Raw genomic sequence first — 25,195 nt, forward strand, 5'->3', positions numbered from 1 at the left:
AGACAAATATTCCACTTCATTTACACGGTCCACCATGACAGAAACTAGTCACAAATCACAACAAGTCCACATTAGCTTCTTATAATCCAGTGACTATGAATTCAATGATTATAAATTTGATATTCTCCCTTTGCAAATATTTAGATGTTTGAGGGTTGTAATATTTCCTGTGTGGGGGCAGGGGTGAAGAAGTCACTTTTAAACTACCAAGACACTGTGTACAAAGGACATGTTCAGTGATCCCACAAATAGACAGTAAAAATTTGAATTCAGTTTCCCAGATAAAAAAAAAAGGAATGGGGAAAATATTAAGGTTTTGTTTTACATTACCTGATCGTTAAATTAATTACCCACATAAATGGACCTTTTAGAGGATCAAAACATAATAATATAATGATAATTTATTTTGCATACAGATTAAAAACATTAGTTCCATTCAAATATGCAGTCAGAAAGCAGTAACAGTTACATACTTACAACTGTATGTCTGCCTTTTGTTTTACCACAGATTCCCCACTGAAGTAGTGCAATCTTTATTATTATTGCCATATTTTAGCAATATACCATAAAAATTATACAGAAAATGTTGATATGATATTATCTATACACTGATTATCATTGAACTACAGCTGAGAGGATGTTGTCATCCAGGTCGACTGTCCATGTGTGACTCCATCTGAAAGGATCTGATATCCTCTCCGATGAATTCAGTCACTGCAGGGATGAGAAATTATGGTAGAAATCATTTAATTGATTGATACAGATCTATCATGAGACTCTGGTTCTACTTAGCAAATTTCATAATGATTATCCATTTTTAAACTTTAAATAATAATGTTGTGATGCCTAAATTCACTTGTAGCATTTAAAATGACTGAATTTAGTTTTTAGTGTTTCGTTTAAAAAACTTTTTTTTTTTTTTTTTACAAAATAGCATAGAATTTTAATATAAGCCTTTTATTGGTTATTGGTCATAACATGAAATATAACTATTGGCTTATTGGTATCTATATAATGACCTTCAGTATCATTAAATATTATAATATAATGTTTTACATTCAATAATATTTCATGCAAAATATTACATTAATGTAATTAACCATTATCAACATAATTATTAAATTATAACTATATAAATTATTATTTTATATGATTACACTACCATTCAAAAGTTTGGGGTCATTTAGATTTGAAAGAAGTATTTTATGCTCAACAAGGCTGCATGTAATCAAAAATACTGTAAAACAGTAATATTGTGAAATACTGAATTTTCAGCATCATTACTCAGTGTCACATGACACTTCAGAAATCATTCTAATATGCTGATTTGGTGCTCAAGAAACATTTCTTATTATTATCAATATTGAAAACAGCTGCTTAATAATTTAATTAAATCAGTGATACATTTTTTTCAAGATTTATTTAAAAAGTTCAAAAGAACAGCATTTATTTGAATGTATGCATGCGTTCTTGCAGAATAAAAAAATAATTTCTTTAAAGAAATAAGAGAAAAAACTCTTTTGTGATACTATCTGCAACACTTTATTAGAGGTCAGAGCAGCACATGATGTTTGCGAAGAAACATCTTTTAATTTTTTTAGACAAAAATATTAGTATAGAATTGGAATATGAGCCATTTACTGGTTATTGACCATAACATGAAAACAATTATTGGCTAATCGGTATCAATCTGTATTTTAATATCAGTGCATCCCTAGCATCACACATAAAATCAATCATACCCACCTTCCTCTAATGTGATATGTTGCATCGGTGAAGGGCCCGTAAAGTCCGGGGGTCCCTCCAACTTCAGGCTAGAAGCGGTGTCTCTATCAGCGGGGCACATCTGGTGCTCCCAGCTCTCGTATTGGCCGTATGGAGGTGGACACAGGTCCTGATAGTGGCCAGTATTTGACGGAGGCGAGGAGCACATCTCTTGGGGGCAAGGACAGTGTGGATATGGGGAGTGAGACAGCGGAGGAAGAGGCGAGGTGGAGATCGGACTGCTGGCAGGGAACGGGCTCAGAGAACAAGAGTGTGAGGGAGAAGGTGAAGAGGACAGATAGGGAGAGTCGAGCCACGGAGACGGGGAGGGGGAAAGAGGTTGTGAGGCTCTTGGGTACATAGGAGGAAGAAGCTCTGTGAAACCCAGCTCCAGGCTCTCAAAGCTAGGATGTCTTTCGGTCAGGGCACCGCGACCTCCACCATCCTCGATAACCTCTGGTTTCCGGCAGTAGTCCTCCTGGTAGCCGTGCAAGGAGTAAGAGTACTCACTGGGATATGGAGGGAGGTGGAAAGACATGCTTCTGTCATCTACGGGTAGGTCTGACCTCATGTCGACAGTACTGCCGCTCTCCATAGGGCAAAGCGTCACCCCTTCCAGGGGCAAGGTGGAGGGACGGGATAGGATTGGATCCTCCTCTTTAAACATGACTAGAAAATGAGGAAAACACACAAGCCAAGATGGACATATTATGAAATTTAGTGACTTTCCTGTGCACTCCCCATCGACCACTGGTCAGCCAAACAGATTTCCCCTCCCCTGAATTCACAGCATTGGTTCAGCTGGTTGTGCATTAGAAAATATATTTCGTTTACCTATTTACAGTTAGTTGTATAACACAAGATTAAAGATGTACCATGACATTCAGAAAATGTTATATGTAATATTAAATAATATAATTTATTCCTGTAATGGCAAAGTTGAGTTTTCAGCAGCCATTACTCCGGTCTTCAGTGTCAAAAGATCCTTCTGAAATCATTCTAATATGCTGATGTGGTGCTCAGGAAACACTTATAAAACAGCTTAATATTTTTGTCGATTTTTGTGATACAATTTTTTTCAGGATTCTTTAATGAACAAGGTTTCAGTTTATTTTAGAACAGCTGAAACCTTCTGTAACATTAGAAATGTTTTAATGTCACTTTTGATCAATTTAATGCATCATTACTGAAAAAAATGATTATTCAAATGATTAATTTCTTAAAAAAATAAGAGAAAGACATTAAATTTGCTCTTCTGTGATGCTATCTGGAACACTTTATTGGAGGTCAAAGCAGCATATGATGCTTGAGTTGAACACGCTTTTAGATTATGAAAGAGAACAAGTTCTTTATTACACATGGCATGCAAAAGACATATTTTGCATTCCTTGTCAACAGCAACGATTAATACCATGTGCAGAGGGATTCTACCATGTAAAAACACAGCTAACTGCTGCCTGTGTAACACTCACTGGGCAGATATTTAAAGCAGTGTGTGCTGCTCCTCTTCCTCTTCCCATTGGACACGTACAGGCAGACAGATACTGGGTGGTTCAGTGAAAGATCATTATAGGCTGGCACTCGTACACACAGCAAATTCTGGACCATAAGTAAATATAGACAGAATTAGTCCATTTCCTTTCAAGTTCTACACAGTCTAACTCACAGAGTCATAATTAAGGTATCTGGTCGATTTACCTCATTGCTTTTGTCCCTGTCCACATGTGCCTCCTCCTCCCACTGCACTTTACCATCTAGAAATAAATAATAAAAATAAATACAACAACATCATTGATTTGTGATATTATGGTGTTTTCTTCCTTATGCGCTCATGTAAGCTATAATGTACACTATCGTTCAAAAGTTTGGGTCTCTTATGCTAATTAATGCTCTCTTTTTTTAAACTCTTTTCTATTTTAATACATTTTAAAATGTAAAGTAATTTATTCCTGTGATGAAAAATATACATTTACTCCAGTCTTTAGTCTAGTCAAGTCAAGTCACCTTAATTTACATAGTGCTTTTAACAATATACGTAGATTGTTTCAAAGCAGCTTTACATTGATAATAGGAAAGTACAGTAACAGAGATTGTTTTGGCTTTACAGCAGCTCTAGAATAAAGTTATTGTCCAGCTAAAGTTAATTTTGATTGATTTACTTCCGTTACAAAAATCATTAGTTAATAACTTAAGGGCCGCTAACACAACACGCAACAGCATCAATTTGAAATATAATTGTTTGTAACAATGTAAAAGTCTTTAGTGTCACTTTTAAATTTACTACATGCTGGCTAAATAAAAGTATTAGGGTACATTTAAACAACAATGTTACAAAACTACAGACGACAACGTTGTCAAAATGATCCCCGTTGGCGTTCACACGTATCCGCGAAAACGAATACAAACGCTGTATTATGAAAGCCAGGCCAGTAGTTGGCGATGTCACATTGACTGAACACGTAATACGCATGCACATGACGTCACCATTTCACAAATTCTCATTTTTGTAGTTTACATGATGACAAAAACAGTATTGTTTTTAAAAACTTGAAACACGTTTTCAAAAGTTTGCGTTTTCATCCCCCAAAACGCTGTTGTCGTGTAATTGAAAAATATTCTGGTTTTAGTTGAAAAAGGTGTAGTAGGTGTAAAGGTGTAAAGAAAAACAGATTTAATTTTTTTTTCTACATGAAAATGTGCATTATCGTAGGCCTACTCGAATACCTGATCCTCTCTCCATAAAGAAGACTCTGGAGGTGGGTAGAAAGTTAGTCCCACCAAGAAGCAGTTCCTCCCCTCCCTCTGTTGAACAGGAAGTAAGACTGACAGACTCCACTACAGGAAGTTCCTGTGCAGAGCGCTGTGCTGCAGGCAGAATCAAGAATACATTTAAGCTTAAATTTGAGTGAACATCAAATGAAGATTGTTCAGTGTGAACAAAGAGCGACTAAACGATGCTGGTATTTTAGAGAAAATTGTGCTTAATTTCTAAAAAAGACAAAAAAAAGAAAAAGATAAAAATCATTTAACTGACTCATCAAAATGCACTTTTAAAAAGTGTATAGGACGAAATTAAAAAGTGAAAGAAGTAACTTACACATGGGAGTTGCAGTTAAAAATGCATAATTGTAATTTGCTTCACTCACAGCACTCAATGGGTAAAGAGGCCACCTGCAGGGCTAAGACTCGTCCTGGGGGGACGATGGATGGAGACAGAGGGAGGTGTGTGCGGAACACCAAACGCACTCGAGTGTTCTTTCTTCCTACATCTGTCTCTCCTTTCCGGAGTTCAATGTCGGAGTTCCTCAGCTTTAGAATACCTGCACAGTCAATGCTGAGAGGCAATCACAGGAATTCATGTATGAGCACTTATTGAGGTGTTTATGACATTTAATCAGAGGTCAAATGTCTCTTTCTCACAGGGCAGTCATGTTGTTCTCCGGGTTGAGTGGGATGTCCAGGAGTTTGGTGCCAGCCTGGATGCTCTCCTGACTAGCTGTTCCAACCATCTTCCCTGTTACTCTGTGTGAGAGACAAGTATATCACATGTCGAGCCATGGATCAACCAAAAACACTTCAATACTGTGAAATATCATAGAGTTTTACCTATGTATTTGATAAAAAGGATGAGGACGTATTGATCTGTCATCAGCAGTTCCTACAAACACCTGTAAAGAGAGCGGCTGTCTCTCAGTATAACCTACGAGCTGGATGCCAGAGAGAAAAGAGCAAAAAATGTATATCAATTCAATTATTTCAAATAAATTATCTATACTCTATATCTAATTATCGAAATACAGTAATACAACAGAAAATTATATATATACTGTATGTATGTGTGTGTGTGTGTGTGTGTGTGTGTGTGTGTGTGTGTGTGTGTGTGCGTGCGTGCGTGCGTGCGTGCGTGCGTGCGTGCGTGTGTGTGTGTGTGTGTGTAATTTTTTTTTCACACACCTATGAAGTAACGGCACATACATGATTGTACATTAATTGTAGCTTATGAGCGTTACCTTCACCACTGGATGGCCTCCAGGTGATGCCTTTACTGCTCCTCGACTTCCTTCAGTTTCATAATGAGCGCGATGGTGTGGTCTGGGTTGTACCTCTATACGCAGTTCATATTGGTCAAACTGTGAAGGAAGTGGCCAGTCAAGTGGCGGCAGTGCATTAGATCTGTGGAAGTATTAAGGAAGCAGAGTTGATTATCTAAGACATTATTATGATTTCTATCAGAATGTAAATCTAAAGTAGTGAGCAAAACAGTAGGCTTAGTATGCTACATTTTTTCTCACATGACCCCAGTATGTTGTCACATAACCTCATCATGTTGCATGTTTAAATCAGAAAATTGTATAAGTTTTTTATCTTGGCAATTTTGTGTAAAAATGTCATAACTTTTAACAGTCTGATTAAATAATCAGTTAAAGGGATAGTTCACCCAAAAATGAAAATTTTGTCAATATTTACTCATCCTCATGTTGTTCCAACCCCGTAAGACCTTCGTTCATCTTCGAAACACGAATTAAGATATTTTGATGAAATCTGAGAGCTGGATCACTCCTCCATACTAGTCCATAGGCTTCTTCAAGGATTGAAACTTGCCGGCCTCGAAAAGTTATTAAAGAAATTGTTAAAATAGTCCAAGTGACTACAGTGGCTCAATCTTAAGTTTATCAAACGACAAGAATACTTTTTGTGCGCAAAAACAAACATAAATAACGACTTTATTTCAACTATTAATTTCCTTCTCTTCGGGCCTCTAGTCAGTTAAACTAGTGTATTTGTGTAGAGCTACGTCACACGTAGGCTCACTATTGGCCGACGCTGGTCATGTGGATGATGCGTGTGACGTACAACAACAGATAATACGCTGTTAAACTAGTAAACTGACTCGAGGCCCAGAGAGAAGGAAATGAATAGTTGAAATAAAGTCATTATTTTTGTTTTTTTTGCGCACAAAAAGTATTCTCGTCGTTTGATAAACTTAAGATTGAGCCACTGTAGTCACTTGGACTATTTTAACGATGTCTTTAATAACTTTTCGAGGCCGGCAAGTTCAATCCCTGAAGAAGCCTATGGACTAGTATGGAGGAGTGATCCAGCTCTCAGATTTCAACAAAAATATCTTAATTCGTGTTCTGAAGATGAACGAAGGTCTTACGGGGTTGGAACAACATGAGGGTGAGTAAATACTAATGCAATGCACACAAATTTCATTTCATTTCCAGTGTGATAGAAAAATAGTAAAATAGAAGCAATATCCATGATGTTATGATGAGTGAGTCATGATCCACTTTCTTTAAGGAGAACTCCGGGCAATTTTTAAGTTAATCTTGATCGTTAGACCTTTGTAGAGTACTGACTATAGAAAAAAAAACGAACCGGATTGGTGCTTGCTACTCGGAGCTGCGACCGCGAATGCCCAGAGCTCCCACCCAGCTAAAACGGCAGCTATGGGGGCATGGACATATACGGTAATCTTTAGCGCGTAGTACTTCTACGGGAGTTTGCACATCAAGTTGAAGTACAACTAGCCACAACTGCAGAATCTCGAGGTCATGAAATGGAAGACAATGAAAATTTAAGCTCTTATATTTTCGCATTCTGTTGCCACAATTCGGAAAGGCACAAACACGAACCATTTCTTCTTCACTTGTAAGCAACTCTGATCTTAACTCGTCGCACATGATCAACGCTCCTCCCACCTGGACATTGTTTACCTTTTCCGGCTACAGCTCGGGACTGCAGCACGAGACTACAGCTTGCCGTCTAAAAGACTATTTAGGTGAGTTGAAACAATGGCTAAGATGCTAAACGTATCTTGTTTACATGTAGGGTCCCTGTTCATGTTGGACAGACTTTTTAATTGCATTTTGTGTCTGTTAAGAGGCTCAAAAACGCTCTTTATGTCAATGCCCCCATAGCTGCCGTTTTAGCTGGGTGGGAGCTCTGGGCATTCGCGGTCGCAGCTCCGAGTAGCAAGCACCAATCCGGTTCGTTTTTTTTCCTATAGTCAGTACTCACAAAGGTCTAACGATCAAGATTAACTTAAAAATTGCCCGGAGTTCTCCTTTAAGAAAGTGGATCATGACTCACTCATCATAACATCATGGATATTGCTTCTATTTTACTATTTTTCTATCACACTGGAAATGAAATGAAATTTGTGTGCATTGCATTGTGGGATACAATATTCCACAGTATTCCAATGTACTTTTTTTTTTACTTTTAGCATTTCTGCAGTATACAATATGTATACTGTGCATAAAATTCTCTATTCACTGAATACCCGAATTACCTAATACATTTGTCAGAATGCTCAGTATACAAAAGAGCTTAATGCATGGAATCCTAAAATGATTTTTTTTAAATAATCAATTTATAGATGATAGATAGATAGATAGATAGATAGATAGATAGATAGATAGATAGATAGATAGATAGATAGATAGATAGATAGATAGATAGATCTATCTCTCAGATAGATGTTTTAATATTTAGACCACTTCTACTATTGATTGCTATCAGAATGTGAAGAGAGTTTCAACCAGTATAACAAAAAGTGTTAGTAAAAAACTTTGTTTAACACTTTAAAATAAGGTTTCATTAGTTAACTACATTAGTTAACCTGAACTAATTGTCAGGGTTCTGTCACTTCTGTCTGGTTTATATCTCGGTTTGGTGACAGAGCTCTGACACTCCCGGTTTGTCATGTGTTTGTGTTTAGTCTGGTCTGAGCACATGGCTTGTCATGTATTTCCTGGTGCCATGTGCTCTCCTGTCAAATGTCTAGCCCCGCCCATCTTGTTATCTCATTATTGATTAATTTGTCCCACCTGCGTTACCCTCTTATGTTTGTTTCCCTATTTAGTCTCCCTGTGTTTCCAGTCCTGTGCTGGTTCGTTGTCCATGTTCCTTGTGTTTCCTGATTCTGCCTGTTATCGTTCTCATTTTCCCCCACGAGGGAGTTTTGTTCGTAGTTTATGTTTGTTTGTTTACTTATATTACCCATTGTTTCTACACCTTTAATCTACCCATTCCGTGACACTAATAATGAACTGCACTTCTACGACATTTATTAATCGTTGTTAATGTTAATTTCAACATGTACTAACACATTATTAAATCAAAAGTTGTATTTGTTTACATTAGTTAATGCACTGTGAAATAACATGAAAAAACAATGAACAGCTGGAATTGTATTAACTAACATTAACTAAGATGAACAAATACAATAACAAATATATTGCTCATGGTTAGATCATGTTAGTTAATACATTAACTAATGTAAACAAATAAACCTTATGGTAAAGTGTTACCAAAAATTGCCTACCCTGCTCTATCTTTAAACTTTAATTATTTAAGAATACAACCTGATGAGGTCATGTGACATCAATGTAGCGTACTGCAGTTGAAATGTTTGCGTACTGTTTCAAATACTATTTTAAATATTAGGCAGTATTCTGTTCTAAGCAACTCCTTAATGTAAAATTTGAAAATGAAACATAAGAGATGTGTGCTAACCTAAAGAGAGGACTGTGAGCGCTGGCCCTGGTTCTGCCCCAGCCCAGAGCAGGAGGCACAGACAGGTAGTCCATCCCTAGTGTGGGGGCATCCCTTCTCAGCTGAGCGACCTCTGGGGGGGGGCAGGTAGAGTTCTGAATGGGGGTCAGCTCTGGTTCCATATCTCTTGATGACACCTGGATTGGCATACAGATTGTGAACACCCAGAAACACACCAAGATGGTCATGTGACAGAGATAATTCTTCAAATAACACACTAATTTCTTTGTTTGATTATCAAGAATGGACCATCAGTGAGGTCAAGGATTTCAAGAGGATCACCTGTTCCAGGGAGGTTTTCCTGGTCTTTTGTGGGATGTTGAGCTCACAGCTCGCTGGAGCCTGAGACTGAGCTGCGGTTTCTCCCGTGTCTGGGAGGGAAGAGAGATCCTCTGAGTAGCTGCTTCTGCGGGAGGTGCTGGGGGAGGCCATTGGGGAGTTCCTGCGCTTTTTGCCCCCAGGAGACGTAGGGCGCGAGGAGGGCGATAGGCAGAAGTGGGCAGCAGCTTCACTCAGCTCCTCCTCCTCCACCAGGAGAGAATCACAGCTGGAAGCTGGACTCAGCCATCCACGAGATGAGGAACTGGAAGCAGGGCTGGGGCTGGGGCTGAGGGAACCTGCCCCTGTCATGACATCACGGTAGGAATCCAGTAGGGGCAGGTATAGACGCTCCCTGTCCCAGCCACCCGCACTGTCCCAGTAACTTCCCCCCGCTGGGCCTGAGTCATCTTCAGGGGAGATAGTGGTGATCTGGATACTGGGGCATTCAAGCACTCGAGAATCTGATACCTTAAAATAATTGTGATATTATTGAACTACCACAACAGCGCTGTAACACAACTAATAAATCTACAGCATGACCAAAACAGACAACAATGTTGTCCGTTTTATGAATGAATGCAGTTCTTTTTAGTGAATCAAAAATATGCAGCACAATCAGTGTTTGGATTCCCGAACTATGTGACTTTTATGCATGTTACATTTAGTAAATCAAACACATACAGTTCACAACTATCTAGTTTTAAATCAGTGTAGTTACTGACTATTCAGTGTTATTTTGTATTATTTATATACTATTATAGCATTTATTATTATTTGGAACTAGCTTTTAATTGAATATCATTTAGTTTTAGTTTAAATTTGAATAACTGTGTTCTCCTTTCCATTCATTTTCTTAATTTTTCTATTACGGTTTAATTTATTTAAATAAAAATGTTGGTTATTTTTAGTACTTCAACTTCAGTAAATGATCCAGACAACAAATTTTCTTTCTTTTTGTCTTTTCTTAAAGTCTCCCTGTAGTGAAAATCAAGCTTTTAATATTGTTTATTGTTTATTGCCTCTAAAAAGTGAAAGTAAATTAAAAAGTCACACATCTTTTCCAATAACTGTTTTAAATGTTATATTATTTGAACAAGTAAGACTTTTCTCATAATTTACCAATGGAAGTGCATTATTCTTTTCTAAATGTCTTTTTTTTCAGAAAAAGTACTAAAAGAATCATTAATAGGAACCATTATAAGGAACCAGAATTGTTATAAGGAATCAGAAGCGGAACTAGAATGATTCCACATCCTATATGCAGACCTGTTTATTACATGTTTTTGAGTTTTAAAGAAAAAGGTCTTGATTTTATCCATCAGAACAAAATTACAAAGACAAACATTTTTTTGTTTTGGATAATAATTTGCAGATGAATGACTTACACTATGGCCAGAAACATGTATTAAATAAATAGGGTCGATTCTGGTTTTGTGTTGATTTAAAATACTAAAGGACACTAAAATTTAATTTGAACTCTGACATTTATCTACAGACCTATGTGCCAAAATAAAAAAATGGCATGGCAACTGATTCTGTTCACAATACACATTACTGGGCAACAAAAATGAACTCCTGAAATTAAAACCAGACATCTGGATTTATTTTGCCATAATTAATCACAATGTGTAACATTATCCTAGTATCAGGATGTTCTAGAAATCTACAATTCAGGCAAATGCGCTTCCCACCTGTATCGATCTTGCTGGCAGACTCTCGTAAGTGCCACTGAACTCCCTGACTAATGCCCGCCTGGGGGGTGGCGAATGCATCCCAGCTCTCTGGCCGGCTGACTGTGGAGGCAAGGGGATACCCATGGGCTGGACAGCCTGTGTGGAAGTCAAGTCAGTATCTGGTGGCAAAAAAAAAGAAAGAAAAAAAAAGATTATTGTACATATCAAATCACATGCTTTTTGAGCTGGAAGTATGTGCATATGGGATAAACAATTGCTGAAACATGAGACACAAGGCCACTCAATAGAAAATCATAACAAACACAGGGAAGCCTTTGTGGAAACGTCATTTATTATTTCCACAAGTACACACAGACTTGTTTACTTCAGAACACATCCACAAGGTTTTCCAAATGGGGTGATTTCTGAAATCTCTCAACTCTCAAAACTACGATCTGCCACACCAAATCATTAGCATAGCAATGATAGTTTACACAAAAATGTCACAGTTTTATCCTGAGGATGCTTTTTTGTTCCCACCCTTGTGCTTCACAATAATTCAGCTTAATAATTTAGGATAATTTAGCTTAAATTAACACTACTATAAATTAACACACAAAAAACACATTTGTCAAAAAAAGCTACTTTAAAATCAACTCATCACACTGGTAAAAGCCCTCATTTGCAGTCACTGCTCTATTGTTGTGGTAAATTATGATTAACAAATTAAAAGTTTGTAGGGGCAATTCTAAAGTACAAAATTTAGAACCTACTCAGCAAGTTCTAATCCTTAAAGTTTTTAATATGATGTGGGGCACAAGTAAATAAATAATTATGTATGGCAATGCTTAAGAACATAGTAAACATCTGAAGAAAGCACTTGCGGTAAAAGGCAGCAAAGTGATGCAGTGTGTGTGTGGATGGAAACCTGAGGTGCATGTTTCGACAACTTTATGCCAATATGAAGGCGGAGGATGGGTGTACAACATAATGTGTGCCAGGAGGGGGAAACAGGGCAGAGAAAAGAAGGGAATATTGGAGGGAGGTATCTAAATGCATGCTCAGTAAACAGAGATTGAGGGTCCGGGTCCAGATGGCAGCTGTTAACTCTGCTCACACGCACAGCTGATTAAAAACACATTGCGCTGTGCTCCACACTTACCCATAAACACACGCACACTTCAGCGGATAAAACTTAGTTACATGGGCAGTGAGACTACATGAACATGTAAGAATTCTTTAGAGAAATTCCATGTTTTGTGGCTTTTTTTAAAAGTAATGACATTCAAAAAGTCTCTTAAAATATGCACAAAAAGTGTACTGTCAATGGGTCAATGACAAAGTTCAAATACATGAATCAAGTTCATGTATTTTAAAAAATATTAAATATTTTCCACAGAAAATATTGAAGTAATGACTATATATAAAAATGTCAACTGGTCTAACCATCATCATGTAAAAAAACTCAAATATTTTCCTTCCACATAATTCACTAGTGTCCACAATTTATCGTTATTAAAAAAAAAAACTTTTTAAACATGTCAATGTGAAAAATATAAATGTTTTAGCCGTTATTTTATATTATGACCTGAACAAAGAGTTCCCCTTCATAAAAGGTGAAAATTTGTTTTCCTTTTATTTTTAACTTAACGACCTGGACACAGCCATGTCTTCACTATTTATGATTTTCTTGTCACGTGACAGCAAAATGATTTGCCAGATAAACTATTTTTTCTTCTTCAAAATATTAATAATATTTAAATGCAAACTCGCTTCACATCACATTTAAATAATGAGAATAATAATGAGCCAAACTACATGTGCCAACTTTTTTTATGGGTGGATGTTTTTTTATGAGGTTTTATGGGCTGTTCGGGCAGTTACACCACCTAGACATTTTTGAAAACTATAACTGAAATACTTTCAATTGAGAAAATGAAAAAAAAAATTATTAGGCCAATAGAAAATGTATTTATTTGTTTGAATTGAATTTGTTTGTGCTTTGAATAACATAGCGTCACCTCATCGCAACCTATTATAAATTAATTGACTGCTCAAGGGGACAACAGTTTATCAGTTAATATAGATTATGATTTACGGTTTTTGCACCTGAAACACCGGTTACCAGCCCAGATCTATAACCACTCATATGCACCATCCCAATACCTATAGCTTCGTCACCCTTCCATCTTTCACACATACCGGCTGGCTCATGATGCGTCTGGCCGCTCTCGGTCTCCTCTGGGCCGCAGCGGCTCTGGCGCGGCGGATCCTCCTCGAACAAGAGCTTGAACTCGAACTCTCCCTCCTCCCATCCGGAGCCCGGCGCGGCCCCCATCTCTGACTCCGAGAAAAGGACGACCGAGACCGGCGACAGAGAAATCACTGACCCTCTCTCACTTCTCAATATCGGCTCCGTCTAAAACTAATGGGAGCCATACAGCTTTTCCAGAATACCACTGTGCGCGATCCACTTTATCCTTCGTGCGCCTTCCTTGTAGCCTATTAGGGCTACATTAAAGAATTAAAAGTAAAGTTATCCTCAAGTTGAAGTATCACATTTGCATTGACCATTTTCTTATTTCCGCATCGCTCTTGCTGTTTAACAGTTGCACATCTCTGTATCTAACTTTTTCTTCCCTGTAGATTCGCTTGCGATTTCCGTGCCAGTCGGTTATTATAACTTCATCTCACGAACTTCCATCGTCCAGAACAGTCCTTATTCACAGCCTCAAGTCCCACATACGTTCACGTTCAATAACAAATATCCGTAGAATTTACATTCATACCATCACCCCTCCACCAGTTTAGAACAAAAAAGTTATATGTAGTTCTTTTTCGTTCTTTACCCTTAATTGCCTTTGGGTGGGTTCATCAGTACCGTTACTCTCTCCCAATTGGCTATTTGACTTGTCAATCAACAGACCTTAACTTTACGTACCCGCTTTTGCTGCAAAGTGTGTTGATTGGTCAGTGAGTATAACTACATATTTTAGGGTGAACTGTGAAGTATAACTTTATGATACCCACCAGAATCTATTCCAACACACATTTTCTAAAAGCAGAAACACATTCTCTTCTGCCCAATAGAGAATTCCCTGGACAGACACCAGCGAAAGTCTTGTCTGGCAAACAGGTTCTGAGAAAAACACATTTCATATTCCTTTTCCACATGCTTAAACATAGTGGCTATTTTTGTTTTAGACAAGACACTGATGCTGAACGTTTGTCCTATGACGCCATACAGTCTCTCTCTCTCTCTCTCTCTCTCTCTCTCTCTCTCTCTCTCTCTCTCTCCCCCCCCCCCCCCCCCATCATACTTTCCCCCTTCTATGTCCCTCCCCTTCCTTTTCCCCAACTCTTTATCCCAGTTCTCCCTCCTTTCCCTCACCCTGTAAGATCTGTTTCTCATTATCCTCTGTAGTCTGCACTCTGTCTGAGACGGGAGATGAAAAACTTAAATAAACATGTTCTCTCTCTCCCTCTTTCTGCTTTCTGACAATTCTCACAATAATTATCTTTTGTCTTATTTTAAAGCTTGTCTCAAGTTTGATGCTTAGAAGTGAGCTTTCCATGGCATCTGTTGCTTGATAATTTGATGTACAGAGGCATCTGGCTGGGATTCATCAGTACTGGAATTGTATTCCCATTTAATTTAGTGATGGGAACAGCCATAATTCTGGGAGAGAATAGAGCATATAAAGAATACAAGCCTTTTTTGAAATGGGATCTTATGGTCTTAAGCACAGGGCTTGATTGTGAGGTGGCCCATTTCAACTAGTTAAATAAATATCAGAGTTATGCATGAGCTTCTAATCAGCAGCAATCTGTGCTGCGGCTTCAACTATACCATCCATAGACCAAAAGCATATTTATGGGATAATGTTGCCATCATGTGGTCAACAAAGATAGCTAGTATGTTTAGTTCCCACACAGCCTCCAATCACGTCACAATGACATATATGCAAATTTGAGTAACTGTAAACTTTATGCAAAGCAATGATTAAGCTGCTCACTTTGGTGCTCCATTGAACCCATGAGAGTTTGGAGAAGCTTATGTTACTCATGGGAAACAGGTCACAGAATAATGACCCAGAGGTCAGAAATAAGGAAGTGTATTTTCTCGCTAAGCCCCCCCCCCCTTCTCTCTCTCTCTCTCTCTCTCTCTCTCTCTCTCTCTCTCTCTCTCTCTCTCTCTCTCTCTCTCTCTCTCTCTCTCTCACACACACACACACACATTTCTCATATATATTAGTAGTTTCCCTTAAAATGGTTCCCGAGGAATGGAACAGTGTGTGTGTGTGTGTGTGTGTGTGTGTGTGTGTGTGTGTGTGTGTGTGTGTGTGTGTGTGTGTGTGTGTGTGTGTGTGTGTGTGTGTGTGTGTGTGTGTGTGTGTGTGAAACCAATTCCCTACTCACTGACATCCTTTTACTCATCAAAAGAATAATTTTGGGTTCCCCAAAGATCACAGCAACAGCAAATCATTCAACCATCCAATCAATTCCTGATGGACAAAATCGAGTCCTGGCCAAAACATTTTCTTGTTCAAGAAACTGTTTCACGTATGTCACTTATAATGCCAAAACCTTTATTTTTTAGGGTGTAGAGAGCTGCCAGTTTTTACCAAGTGCTAAAAGCACACATTTTCTGGGATGAACCTGAGACTTGTGTTCTTCTCTACTCTTCTATTTAATACTCTTCTGAGTAATAATACCTTGCTAATAAGTATGGCTTCAAAAGACAATTGAATATAGTAGATGAGTTGTATGAACCACTTTTATGCTTCTTCATCTTATTCTTTTTTCGGAGCTCAACATCACCTTTCTCTAGTGATTTTCATAAGAATGAGTGGCCATTCTTCAAAATGTCTCCTTTTGTGCTCCACAGAAAAAGGAAAGACGGAATGAAACATAATGGTGAGTACTTGATGCCAATATTCATTTGGTAAATATTGGGTGGGTTTGTGGATTTTAAATCAAGATATTTATGTGTCAGGAAAAAAATGTTAAAGAACTATGAGAAAAGTCAAAGCAGGTAAGAGCAGGTAGAAGAAACATGCCAAGGCATGTAACTGCGTGATACACCTCATCCACTCCTTTCCGCATTCTTCTGGAATGCTGTAGCCTGCAGGTTAGAAAAAAGAACTATGTACTTTCATTTAAAAAAAAAAAAGACATGGAAATTGATGTGTTGAAACATAGGAAGCAAGGAGAAAGATGGGCGGAGTAAATTTGAACACGATATGTCAGAAGACTATCAGTTTAGTAACAGAAAGAAACAGTAGGGCATTGATAAGTATAAGTGCGCTTTATTAAATAGCTTATATCAAATTTGATAGAGTGAGATCACTGAAAAACAATATAAAGAACTTAAGAAATTCAGAATAAGATGTGAAAGTTTATCTGAGAGACAGGGGAAAGAAATAGAGAGACCAACTCGGAGACCACACAACCTAACCAGGTCCATCTGGTCACTTCAGGGAAAATACATTTCAGCCATTCGGATCTAATCAAGTGTATTGGTGAGTTACAAGAAACCCTATTTGATTTTCAAAGTGGAAATACATTAGTCTTTTTCCTCATAATCTGCCTGTATTTTTCCATATCCATTTTTGTCTTTTCAGGCCACTTTCTGTTGACGCAACTAGGGATTAAAATTCTGTTCACCACAGTTCAATTTGTTAATGTCCTCCCAATGCTCTTTCTTTAAATGCCTTGCTTTACCTGTGTTCTTGTAATTTCACTTTAAATGAGGTATTTTTTCTTGACAATTACTGTAAAAAAATGAAATTAGTACTTTTAGACAGCAGAAGAGAACTTTTGGGATGAGGGTGAGGACGTGATCCTCTGATCAACGGGTATTACAGCATCTAAGTGGCTTTAGTTGAGCGCAAGATCACAGCAAGTTGTAGCACGTTGTTTCCATGCATGTTTTCTTCATTGATGACAGATTACTGGCTGAATTTCAATGCTGAGAGCCTCAATAATTTATTGTACATAATCTGAATTAGATAACATGGTCAAATATAATTGTTTTACCCCACCTGATCATGTGCTAATAATAATTTCAAGTTAGTCTAGAAAATAAAAGTACATTGTTAAGTTTAGTTCTTTTTGTCAAATATTTGACAAGATTAGTGAAGTACGTTACAATTTCGTATAGGCTGCATCAAAATGTCATGTTTTATTCAATGTGATACTTGTCATTTCTTATTAATTATTTGTGAATTTTACAAGCAAAGAGAGAATAGTTCGAAAGTAAATCCTACACCATTTTTTCAGTTTATAAAAAAATATAAGAGCTGACAAATTAGTAAATACATAAATAGTTTGCTAGTCTTACCTGTTGTCAGGCTGGTCTGTTGACTGGTTTTATAGGGATTTTAGACACTTTCAAAAAAACATTTTTAGCAGGGTTATGGTTATGAAACAATTTCCAGCTTCAAATAACATTGCTTTCTGATTCCATCAGTTCTTCTGACGCCTTCCTCATGGAATCAGAAAATGGGAACACCTACATGGATAACACGACAACAAACGATCCTGAGGGTGACAGCATTGTGGGTAACACTATTTCTGTTACCTTTGGGGCCCTCATCCTCAGCATCGTCTTCCTCCTGGGTGTTCCTGGCAACCTCTTCATTATCTGGAGCATCCTGGCACGTGCCCGCAAACGCTCTGTCACTACCCTGCTCATCTTCAACCTGGCGTGCGCAGACGGTTGTCTGATGTGTCTGACGTTTTTCTTTATAATTTACCTAGCCAAGCAGAAGTGGATATTTGGAGGTGTCATGTGCAAGCTGCTTTTCTACTTGTGCAATACAAACATGTACGCTTCTATTATGATCATTACGCTGATGAGTCTACACAGACTAGTGGCAGTGGTGTTTCCCACATACTTGATTGCTTGTACTCGTAGACGGATGGTATTACTTGTGCTCGGGGGACTGTGGATTGTTGTATTTCTTTTGGCACTTCCTGCTTTGATATTCAGGGAAGAAACAACAAAGAATGACCATGGAAAGAACCGCACAATATGTGCAACTCATCACCAGCATTCACAGCATGTGAGTGGTTTCTCTTTGCTCCACTGATGCTTGAATACTTGATTATAATTGGTCTATCCATCGTCCATAGAAATGCTGTATATATCAAACTGCTTAGTATTGTATTTCATATCTCTCATATCACGCTGCAGACTTGCTCTCGTTTCATAAACAGTGATTCTCAACCAATGGGCCCGGGGATTCTAACTTCTAACATGGCTCTTGGATTAATTAATATTATTTAAATTAAAGTGAATTAAAATAAAAGAAAAAACACATCAAGGTGTAAACAGATTTTTTTTTAAAATATTTGAAAAGTTCTTATTTCATTGTCAAATTTTATTATTATTGTTAAGAACTTTTGTTTTATTAAAGAATGTACAGTTCTAGAAACTTCTGAATATATTTACATATATTTGAAAACAAGCTGCTTTATCATAAATGCATACCGGAGAAATTATTGTAATTTATATGATGAGCCTTTGAACATTTTGTTGGACAATTGGGGGCCTTCCAGTCAAAAAGGTTGAGATCCACCAATATAAATGCAACTGGTGCCATCTTTCATTTCAGTTATTAATCATATTGATAATTACCTCAGAAAACTATATTTGATATTACAGTACTATAATATATGGTAAATTAATATAATATAAACTACTCCAGGTTTATTCTGCAGACTGTGCATTATCCTTACAAAATGTCATAATTCATACATAATGTCATCATAACAGGTGGTATTCCAGTACACACTTGAGACAGTGGTGGGCTTCCTGGTTCCATATGTGATCATAGTCAGCAGTTATGTGTGCATCCTTCGCCACCTCAGACAGAACATGTTCAAGAGAAGGATACGATGCGAGAATCTTATTCAAGCCATCATTGTGACGTTCTGCATTTTTTGGCTTCCTTATCACATCATTAATATTTTGCAAGTAAGTATTTTTTATTTAATTTAAATGTTAATCTTCCCAAATCCTAGGAATTATAAAGTAACAAGTGTATGAATGAATTATCATTGTCAGGTGGTGGCAGCACTTATACAAAAGGGACCAACCCAAAAAAAGTAAGTGGTGTGCTAAAAATGTTAAAGTACAGATATTTCTCCAAAACTCAACCACCATCTTCTCCATCTATCCCCAGATTGGATAATTTCTCACAGTCGAGCCGTGCTGTTACGTCCGCTCTGGCTTTTATCAGTAGTTGTGCCAATCCTATCCTCTACGCCTTTGCTGGACGCTCCTACATCAAAGCTGACGGCATGGCATTCATGGCCCGACTCTTTGAGGGAACAGTCCTGGACTATGGTGCCCGAAGAAGCCAGACCAAAGAGGTTATCAGACTTTAAACCTCATGGAGTGGAGAACCATATAAAATAATCCAGGACATTGATACTGTAGGGAATAAACACCAGGGCAATTCATAAAGCAACCTTTTAAAATGCATTTATTTAACTCCATTGATCTAAATGAACTAATTCACCATCATATTAAAAGACCTTTCAAATTTGCAAATGGTTCACAATGTTGCAATGCTGTTATACATAGGAAACATCCTGGTAAATCTGGAGTGGTTTTGCATATGTAAAAAACAAACAAAAAACACTTGTATTCTCATGTAAATATAATTAATTTGCACAAAGTACTTACACCTCACACCAGTGTGTACGTTTACAGGAGTGGGATTATGAAATTACATGAGCACGAAAAAATGCACTTAGAATTATACTTTGTGCTTTCACTTGTTGGTAGTACAAACTCAAATGCAGAAAGCAAACACTTCAGGACTCTGTTTGAATGGTCAAATAGAAGACATGGTTTGAAAACCAATTTCATAGGAATATGCACTAAATTCACACCATGAATTAAGCCAGATATAAATGAGTATTTGTTGTAGCAGTTTCAAGTCTTTACATTACTGACAGTATATATTGGTCACCTTTCAAATGAACAAGACATGCAACACAAAATGTACAAATCTACAAGTCACAATCATATATTCTTGTGTTAGGTAGCATAGAATATTTTTTGTCTCTAGCAGGCCTATGTAAAGAGAAATTAAACAATCAACTCCATAGTAGAAAGCCAGGTCACAAGAAGTAAATACCTAAACAAAGAAAAAACAAAATACACAGACTTAGAATAAAGATCTCAGACTGTTCTTTAAGGATGTACTCAATGTCAGAATGAAAGAAAAACCTACCTTATTGAACACCCCCCTGCTTAAATTTTTATAAGTTGAGATTCCTGCAGAATATTAAACAACGATGTTAGAGCATTCAGACTAAACTTAGATTCGTTTAAACCAACAAGCACTTTTTCAGAGCATGTCAATAAATCACTGAATTTCATAAACACGGACGCATGCAGTTCATCAACTTGGTGCAAGAGATTAGCAGGAGAAACACGTGATTTGGACTCACCATTTCCATAAAGGCGGGTCCCTGTAAAATAAATTATCGCACATTAGAATGTATTCTGTGGGAAACCATAACATCTCATAGCTTTATTCCGCAGCTTTAACCAGTCAGTGCAGTAGGTTTGTAATCATTAGATTCAGGTGAAACACGGACTGCAAAATCATCATGTCTAGGTTGAGAAGCTGCGCACTTGGTTCAGGCAAACACTTTACAGCTATGATACAGCCGCGTATTACATGCGGCATCTGGATGTAGTTAAAGCAGATGCACCTGCCAATTCAGCAACCAATAAAACTTGTCATTGAAAACACGTACTTAGGCTCATGGCTTTCAGTATTGCTCTAAAATATGAGTCGAAAGGTTAAACTTACAGAATAGGCTCCAATTGGTCCATTACAACGGTATGGTTATGAAAACGCATCCTTTCGACCTGTAGTTATGTATATTTTTAAAAAAGCTCAGAGCATGCAGACCGAGAACTAGTCACTATTCGTCTATAATTAAAAATAAATAAAAACATATTGTATATATAAAAAAACTATCTAAATACCAACAAAACTAGTGCTAAGGTATTAATACAACTAAAATGGAATTCAAAACAAATATTTCGATGACCGCACAGAAACGTTACAACACCATTGAGAACAGCAAGCAGAAAGAATGTTACTATGGCATGAGGCCGAATTTATCTCCTAACCAACCACGTGTTTCTACAAAAAAAAATCGCTTCCGGTTGCGGGCGGCACCCTACCCACATAATTATAAACTGGATCAGAGTAATATTAGTCTATGGAGTAATATCATTAAATTCAGCCAGTCCAACATGATGTGACTTATGTATAGAAAATCGTTGATTAATTATCAGTAGACATAGTATGATGCATTTAAAACAGTAGTTGTGGGCATCATTGAGAATGCACAATAATTCCCAAAAATTAGTTTTACTAAAAGGGAATTATTATTATTTATTATAACGTATTTTAAATATCATATTACATATAGGTATGGAATATCATTGTTGCATAGTTAAGTATTATGTTGATAGTTTTCAGTTTAAGGAAGGTAAGCTGTCCTTATCAACATGGCTGCAGTTACGCTCCAATTTGTTTGGATCACGTGGTACATACGACCTTCGTAGGCATTTAGGCTCAGTAGTAGCAGGGCGAAAGTTGTAATAGAAGTGGATTTCTGCAAGTTGTCAGGATAAACGGACTCTACTTTACAAGCATAATGAGAGTTGTAATAGGTATATTACGTTTATAATTTTTTTGTTATCTCTGCATGATAGCGTAACAAAAATAGCTCATTACGTGTGCTGGTTTGTAACACTGGGAGCTAATTTTGATAGAAACATTAAAACTTATTTATGTATTAAAATATCCTGGAACCTTCTTTGATTGAATGTGATTGTGTTATTATGATATGGCTGGGTTCATTGATCAGTCACTGTATAAATGATAGTTTGATTTTTTTGATAGGTGATGTTTCGTAAGTGCTTTAACAGCGCATGCGCGTGTACACTTGCGCGAGATGGCTATTATTATTATTGTTCTTTTTGGGCTGCAAATGTCATAAGCTATATATATAATCTGATTTCATACGGATAAATGGTTGTACCTTATATTCTCTATTTGATTGTAAAATTTATAAAGCTTTAGTTTTCTAACGTTTTTCCACTCTCATCAGGCGGAGGCTCAGGGTTTGTGGGTCGTGAGCTGATACGTTTGCTAAAAACCAAAGGCCATGAAATCACAATCATATCCAGGCAGCCTGGTCCAGGACAAATAACATGGGTATGATGTAACTTACATTAAAGACTATATTGATGTAAGTCCACCTTATGATTTTTGGTATCTGTAAATTATGTCAGTGGTGAATATATCTTTACAAGCCAAAATAATACCAGACATGCTATGATATTATTCAGTATCATATAAATAAAAATGAATTTGCTTGTAAGGCCTGGTTCAGTTCAGAATTTTTCCACTAAATGTGTGATGCATAAATACCTCTTAAATGTAGATTTAAATGTAAATGTTGATGATGAGGCTACTTTGACCTATGTGAGGCGTGCAAAACTCAGTTACTGAAGGGCCATAGCCCTGCAGAGTTTAGCTTCAACCCTAATTAAATGCAACTGATCCAGCTAATCAAGTCCTTCAGGATTATTTGAAAACTTCAGGTATGTGTGTTGGAGCTGGGATGGAACTAAACTCTGCATGTCTGTGGCCCTCCAGGAAATGAGTTTTGGACCCCTGAGTCCCTGACCTATGTTTACTTATCACAGGCTGATGTAGAATCAGGGGGCCTCCCGCCATGTGAGGGCGCTGTGAATCTAGCAGGGGAGAATATTATGAACCCTTTGAGATGGTGAGGACTTTTTTCCCCTCAGTGTATTTAAACAATTATCTTCCCTTTATTATGGTTTTGTTAATATTATTTTTAATGTTTTGTATTTGACACTCTAGGTGGAATGAAAATTACAAAAATGATCTGTTCTCCAGCCGAATAAACACAACCAGAATTCTTGCCCAAGCTATTGCTGCATCACCTACTCCCCCACATTCATGGGTGCTTGTTACAGGAGTAGGTAAATAAGTGGTGGTGTTTTAGCAAGATAGAAAAAATGTGACTTTTTTGATCTAATAATACAGAATAAATAAACAGAGAAGTGAATTAGGTTATTCTGTCAATTTATAGTCTTGTCTCCTCTATACTGATTTGATCATTTAAAGGTAAAAAAAGTCAGAATAATGTTGTTGTTTTTTTCTACAGTTATTTAGAATTTTGAATGAATAGTCATTTTATAAAGTAGAGTTTTTTGCAGTTTTTCTCTGATTTTGTCTTCAGCGTGTTATAAACCTAGTCTTCAAAACCAGTACACTGAAGAGAGCAACTGGACACCATTTGACTTCCTGTCTCGCCTGGTGAAAGAGTGGGAGGGGGCAGGACAACTTCCTGAAAACTGTGCTAAGAAAACAAGACAAGTGATCATCAGACCAGGTGAATCTAAACAAATGTCTCATTCATTACAAATACCTTTATTCAACAAGGATAATTTAGATTGATTAAAAGTGAGTGTAAAGACATTCATAATATAAAAAGTTTTCTATTACAAATAAATGTTCTTCTTTCGAAGTTTCTATCCATTAAATCATTCTGAATATATCATGGTTTCCACAAAAATATTAAGCAGCTAAACTGTTTTCAACATTGGTAATAAGAAATGTTTCTTGATCAGCAAATCAGCATATTAGAATGATTTCTGAAGGATCATGTGACACTGAAGGCTGGAGTAAAATTCAGCTTCACCATCACAGGAATAGAGTACATTTGAAAATATATCAAAATAGAAAACAGTTGTTTTTAATAGTAATGTTTTTACAGTATTACTGTTTTGACAGTATTTTTGCTGAAATAAATGCAGCCTTGGTAAGCATCAAAAACAAGTCTAGCTGAATCTTAACTTCTGAATGGTAGTGCAATTATGTACAGTCTTCCACTAATTTTCAGGTGCAGTGTTAGGCCGTGACGGTGGCGCCATGAAACAGATGATGATTCCCTTTTGGCTTGGCCTGGGTGGGACGCTTGGCTCGGGACGTCAGCCCTTCCCTTGGATCCATGTTTCAGACCTTGCTGGCATCATTGCCCATACCTTGGAGCCCCATGAAGGACCACCATCCACAGAGCCAGATGTATTCAATGGAGTTGCGCCTGCATTGAATACAAACTATGAATTCACTAAAGAGTTGGGCAGTGCTCTAAAAAGACCTACCATCTTCCCTGTGCCTGGCTTTTTCTTGGATGTCGTCCTCGGTTCGGAAAGAGCTGTTATCCTCACACAAGGCCAGAAAGTAGTGCCCAAGAGAACTCTTGAATCAGGCTTTGAGTTTCAATACCCAGATCTTACTTCTGCTATAAAAGAAATTGTTGGATATAAGTAATCAGTCGAAACAGAGAAGAGACATGAAGAGATTATTTGATGCATACTAGTGCAGTTATAACATATAATTGTTGAATTGTATTATGCATTTACAAAATAAAGCTTGCTTGTACAAAAACGACAAATGCATTTAAATAATTTGATTTAATGTAGATACTCTGAGAGAAACAATGGTTTAACTTTCTTTTGATCGTCTGTCCCTTGTAAGAACAAGTTATATTTGTTTGTGTCTACAAAATGAGCACTGCATTTGTAAATAAATGTCTTCATGAAATATTTTGAGTCCAGCTGTGGTATATCTGAGTATATTCCATCATTAGATGATAATAGCAGATTTTATGTCTCATGACTTCGACTGGCTACATTTGGCTCATCTGTCTGATCCATGAGGTCATCCTCTAGATGGAATGTTTACATATTTTTCTTCAAAAACTACCATTCGAACAAAGCACGTCAACAGAAAAAA

At 37.2% G+C, this 25,195-nt stretch overlaps 3 protein-coding genes and 1 long non-coding RNA gene across 5 annotated transcripts; 2 read left to right on the top strand and 2 right to left on the bottom strand.

Moving 5' to 3' along the window:
- Positions 1-386: 386 nt before the first annotated feature.
- Positions 387-14,200, bottom strand: nfatc4 (nuclear factor of activated T cells 4). Its single transcript, XM_077232395.1, has 13 exons — positions 13,524-14,200; positions 11,340-11,500; positions 9,610-10,116; positions 9,289-9,464; positions 5,775-5,937; positions 5,371-5,471; positions 5,185-5,286; positions 4,911-5,098; positions 4,489-4,629; positions 3,463-3,518; positions 3,237-3,363; positions 1,747-2,433; positions 387-714 (listed from the first exon to the last, which is right to left on the bottom strand). The coding sequence occupies exons 1-13, from the start codon at positions 13,657-13,659 to the stop codon at positions 644-646; spliced, it is 2,616 nt and encodes an 871-aa protein (XP_077088510.1). The 5' UTR covers positions 13,660-14,200; the 3' UTR covers positions 387-643.
- A 2,297-nt stretch (positions 14,201-16,497) lies between these two features.
- ltb4r2b (leukotriene B4 receptor 2b) lies at positions 16,498-19,881 on the top strand. Of its 2 annotated transcripts, XM_077232409.1 has the most exons (5): positions 16,498-16,843; positions 17,794-18,388; positions 19,102-19,302; positions 19,393-19,433; positions 19,511-19,881. In XM_077232409.1, exons 2-5 carry the CDS (start codon positions 17,813-17,815, stop codon positions 19,713-19,715), a joined length of 1,023 nt encoding a protein of 340 aa, XP_077088524.1. In that variant the 5' UTR covers positions 16,498-16,843; positions 17,794-17,812; the 3' UTR covers positions 19,716-19,881. The 2 variants fall into 2 exon arrangements, with proteins under 2 accessions (XP_077088524.1, XP_077088533.1); XM_077232418.1 differs by lacking the exon at positions 16,498-16,843 and having other exon boundaries at positions 17,686-18,388.
- Positions 19,882-19,979: 98 nt separating this feature from the next.
- LOC143740304 (uncharacterized) lies at positions 19,980-21,446 on the bottom strand. Its single transcript, XR_013204825.1, has 4 exons — positions 21,158-21,446; positions 20,790-20,810; positions 20,570-20,613; positions 19,980-20,473 (listed from the first exon to the last, which is right to left on the bottom strand). It is a non-coding gene; the product is annotated as an uncharacterized LOC143740304 (long non-coding RNA).
- Positions 21,447-21,895: 449 nt separating this feature from the next.
- On the top strand, positions 21,896-25,003 carry sdr39u1 (short chain dehydrogenase/reductase family 39U, member 1). Its single transcript, XM_077232438.1, has 6 exons — positions 21,896-22,032; positions 22,473-22,579; positions 23,074-23,156; positions 23,255-23,376; positions 23,637-23,789; positions 24,300-25,003. Exons 1-6 carry the CDS (start codon positions 22,017-22,019, stop codon positions 24,728-24,730), a joined length of 912 nt encoding a protein of 303 aa, XP_077088553.1. The 5' UTR covers positions 21,896-22,016; the 3' UTR covers positions 24,731-25,003.
- Positions 25,004-25,195: the final 192 nt, after the last annotated feature.

The sequence above is a fragment of the Siphateles boraxobius genome, unplaced genomic scaffold (assembly GCF_051911475.1).
Source record: "Siphateles boraxobius isolate OS27281-9 unplaced genomic scaffold, OSU_SipBor_1 1, whole genome shotgun sequence".
NCBI lineage: Eukaryota > Metazoa > Chordata > Actinopteri > Cypriniformes > Leuciscidae > Siphateles > Siphateles boraxobius.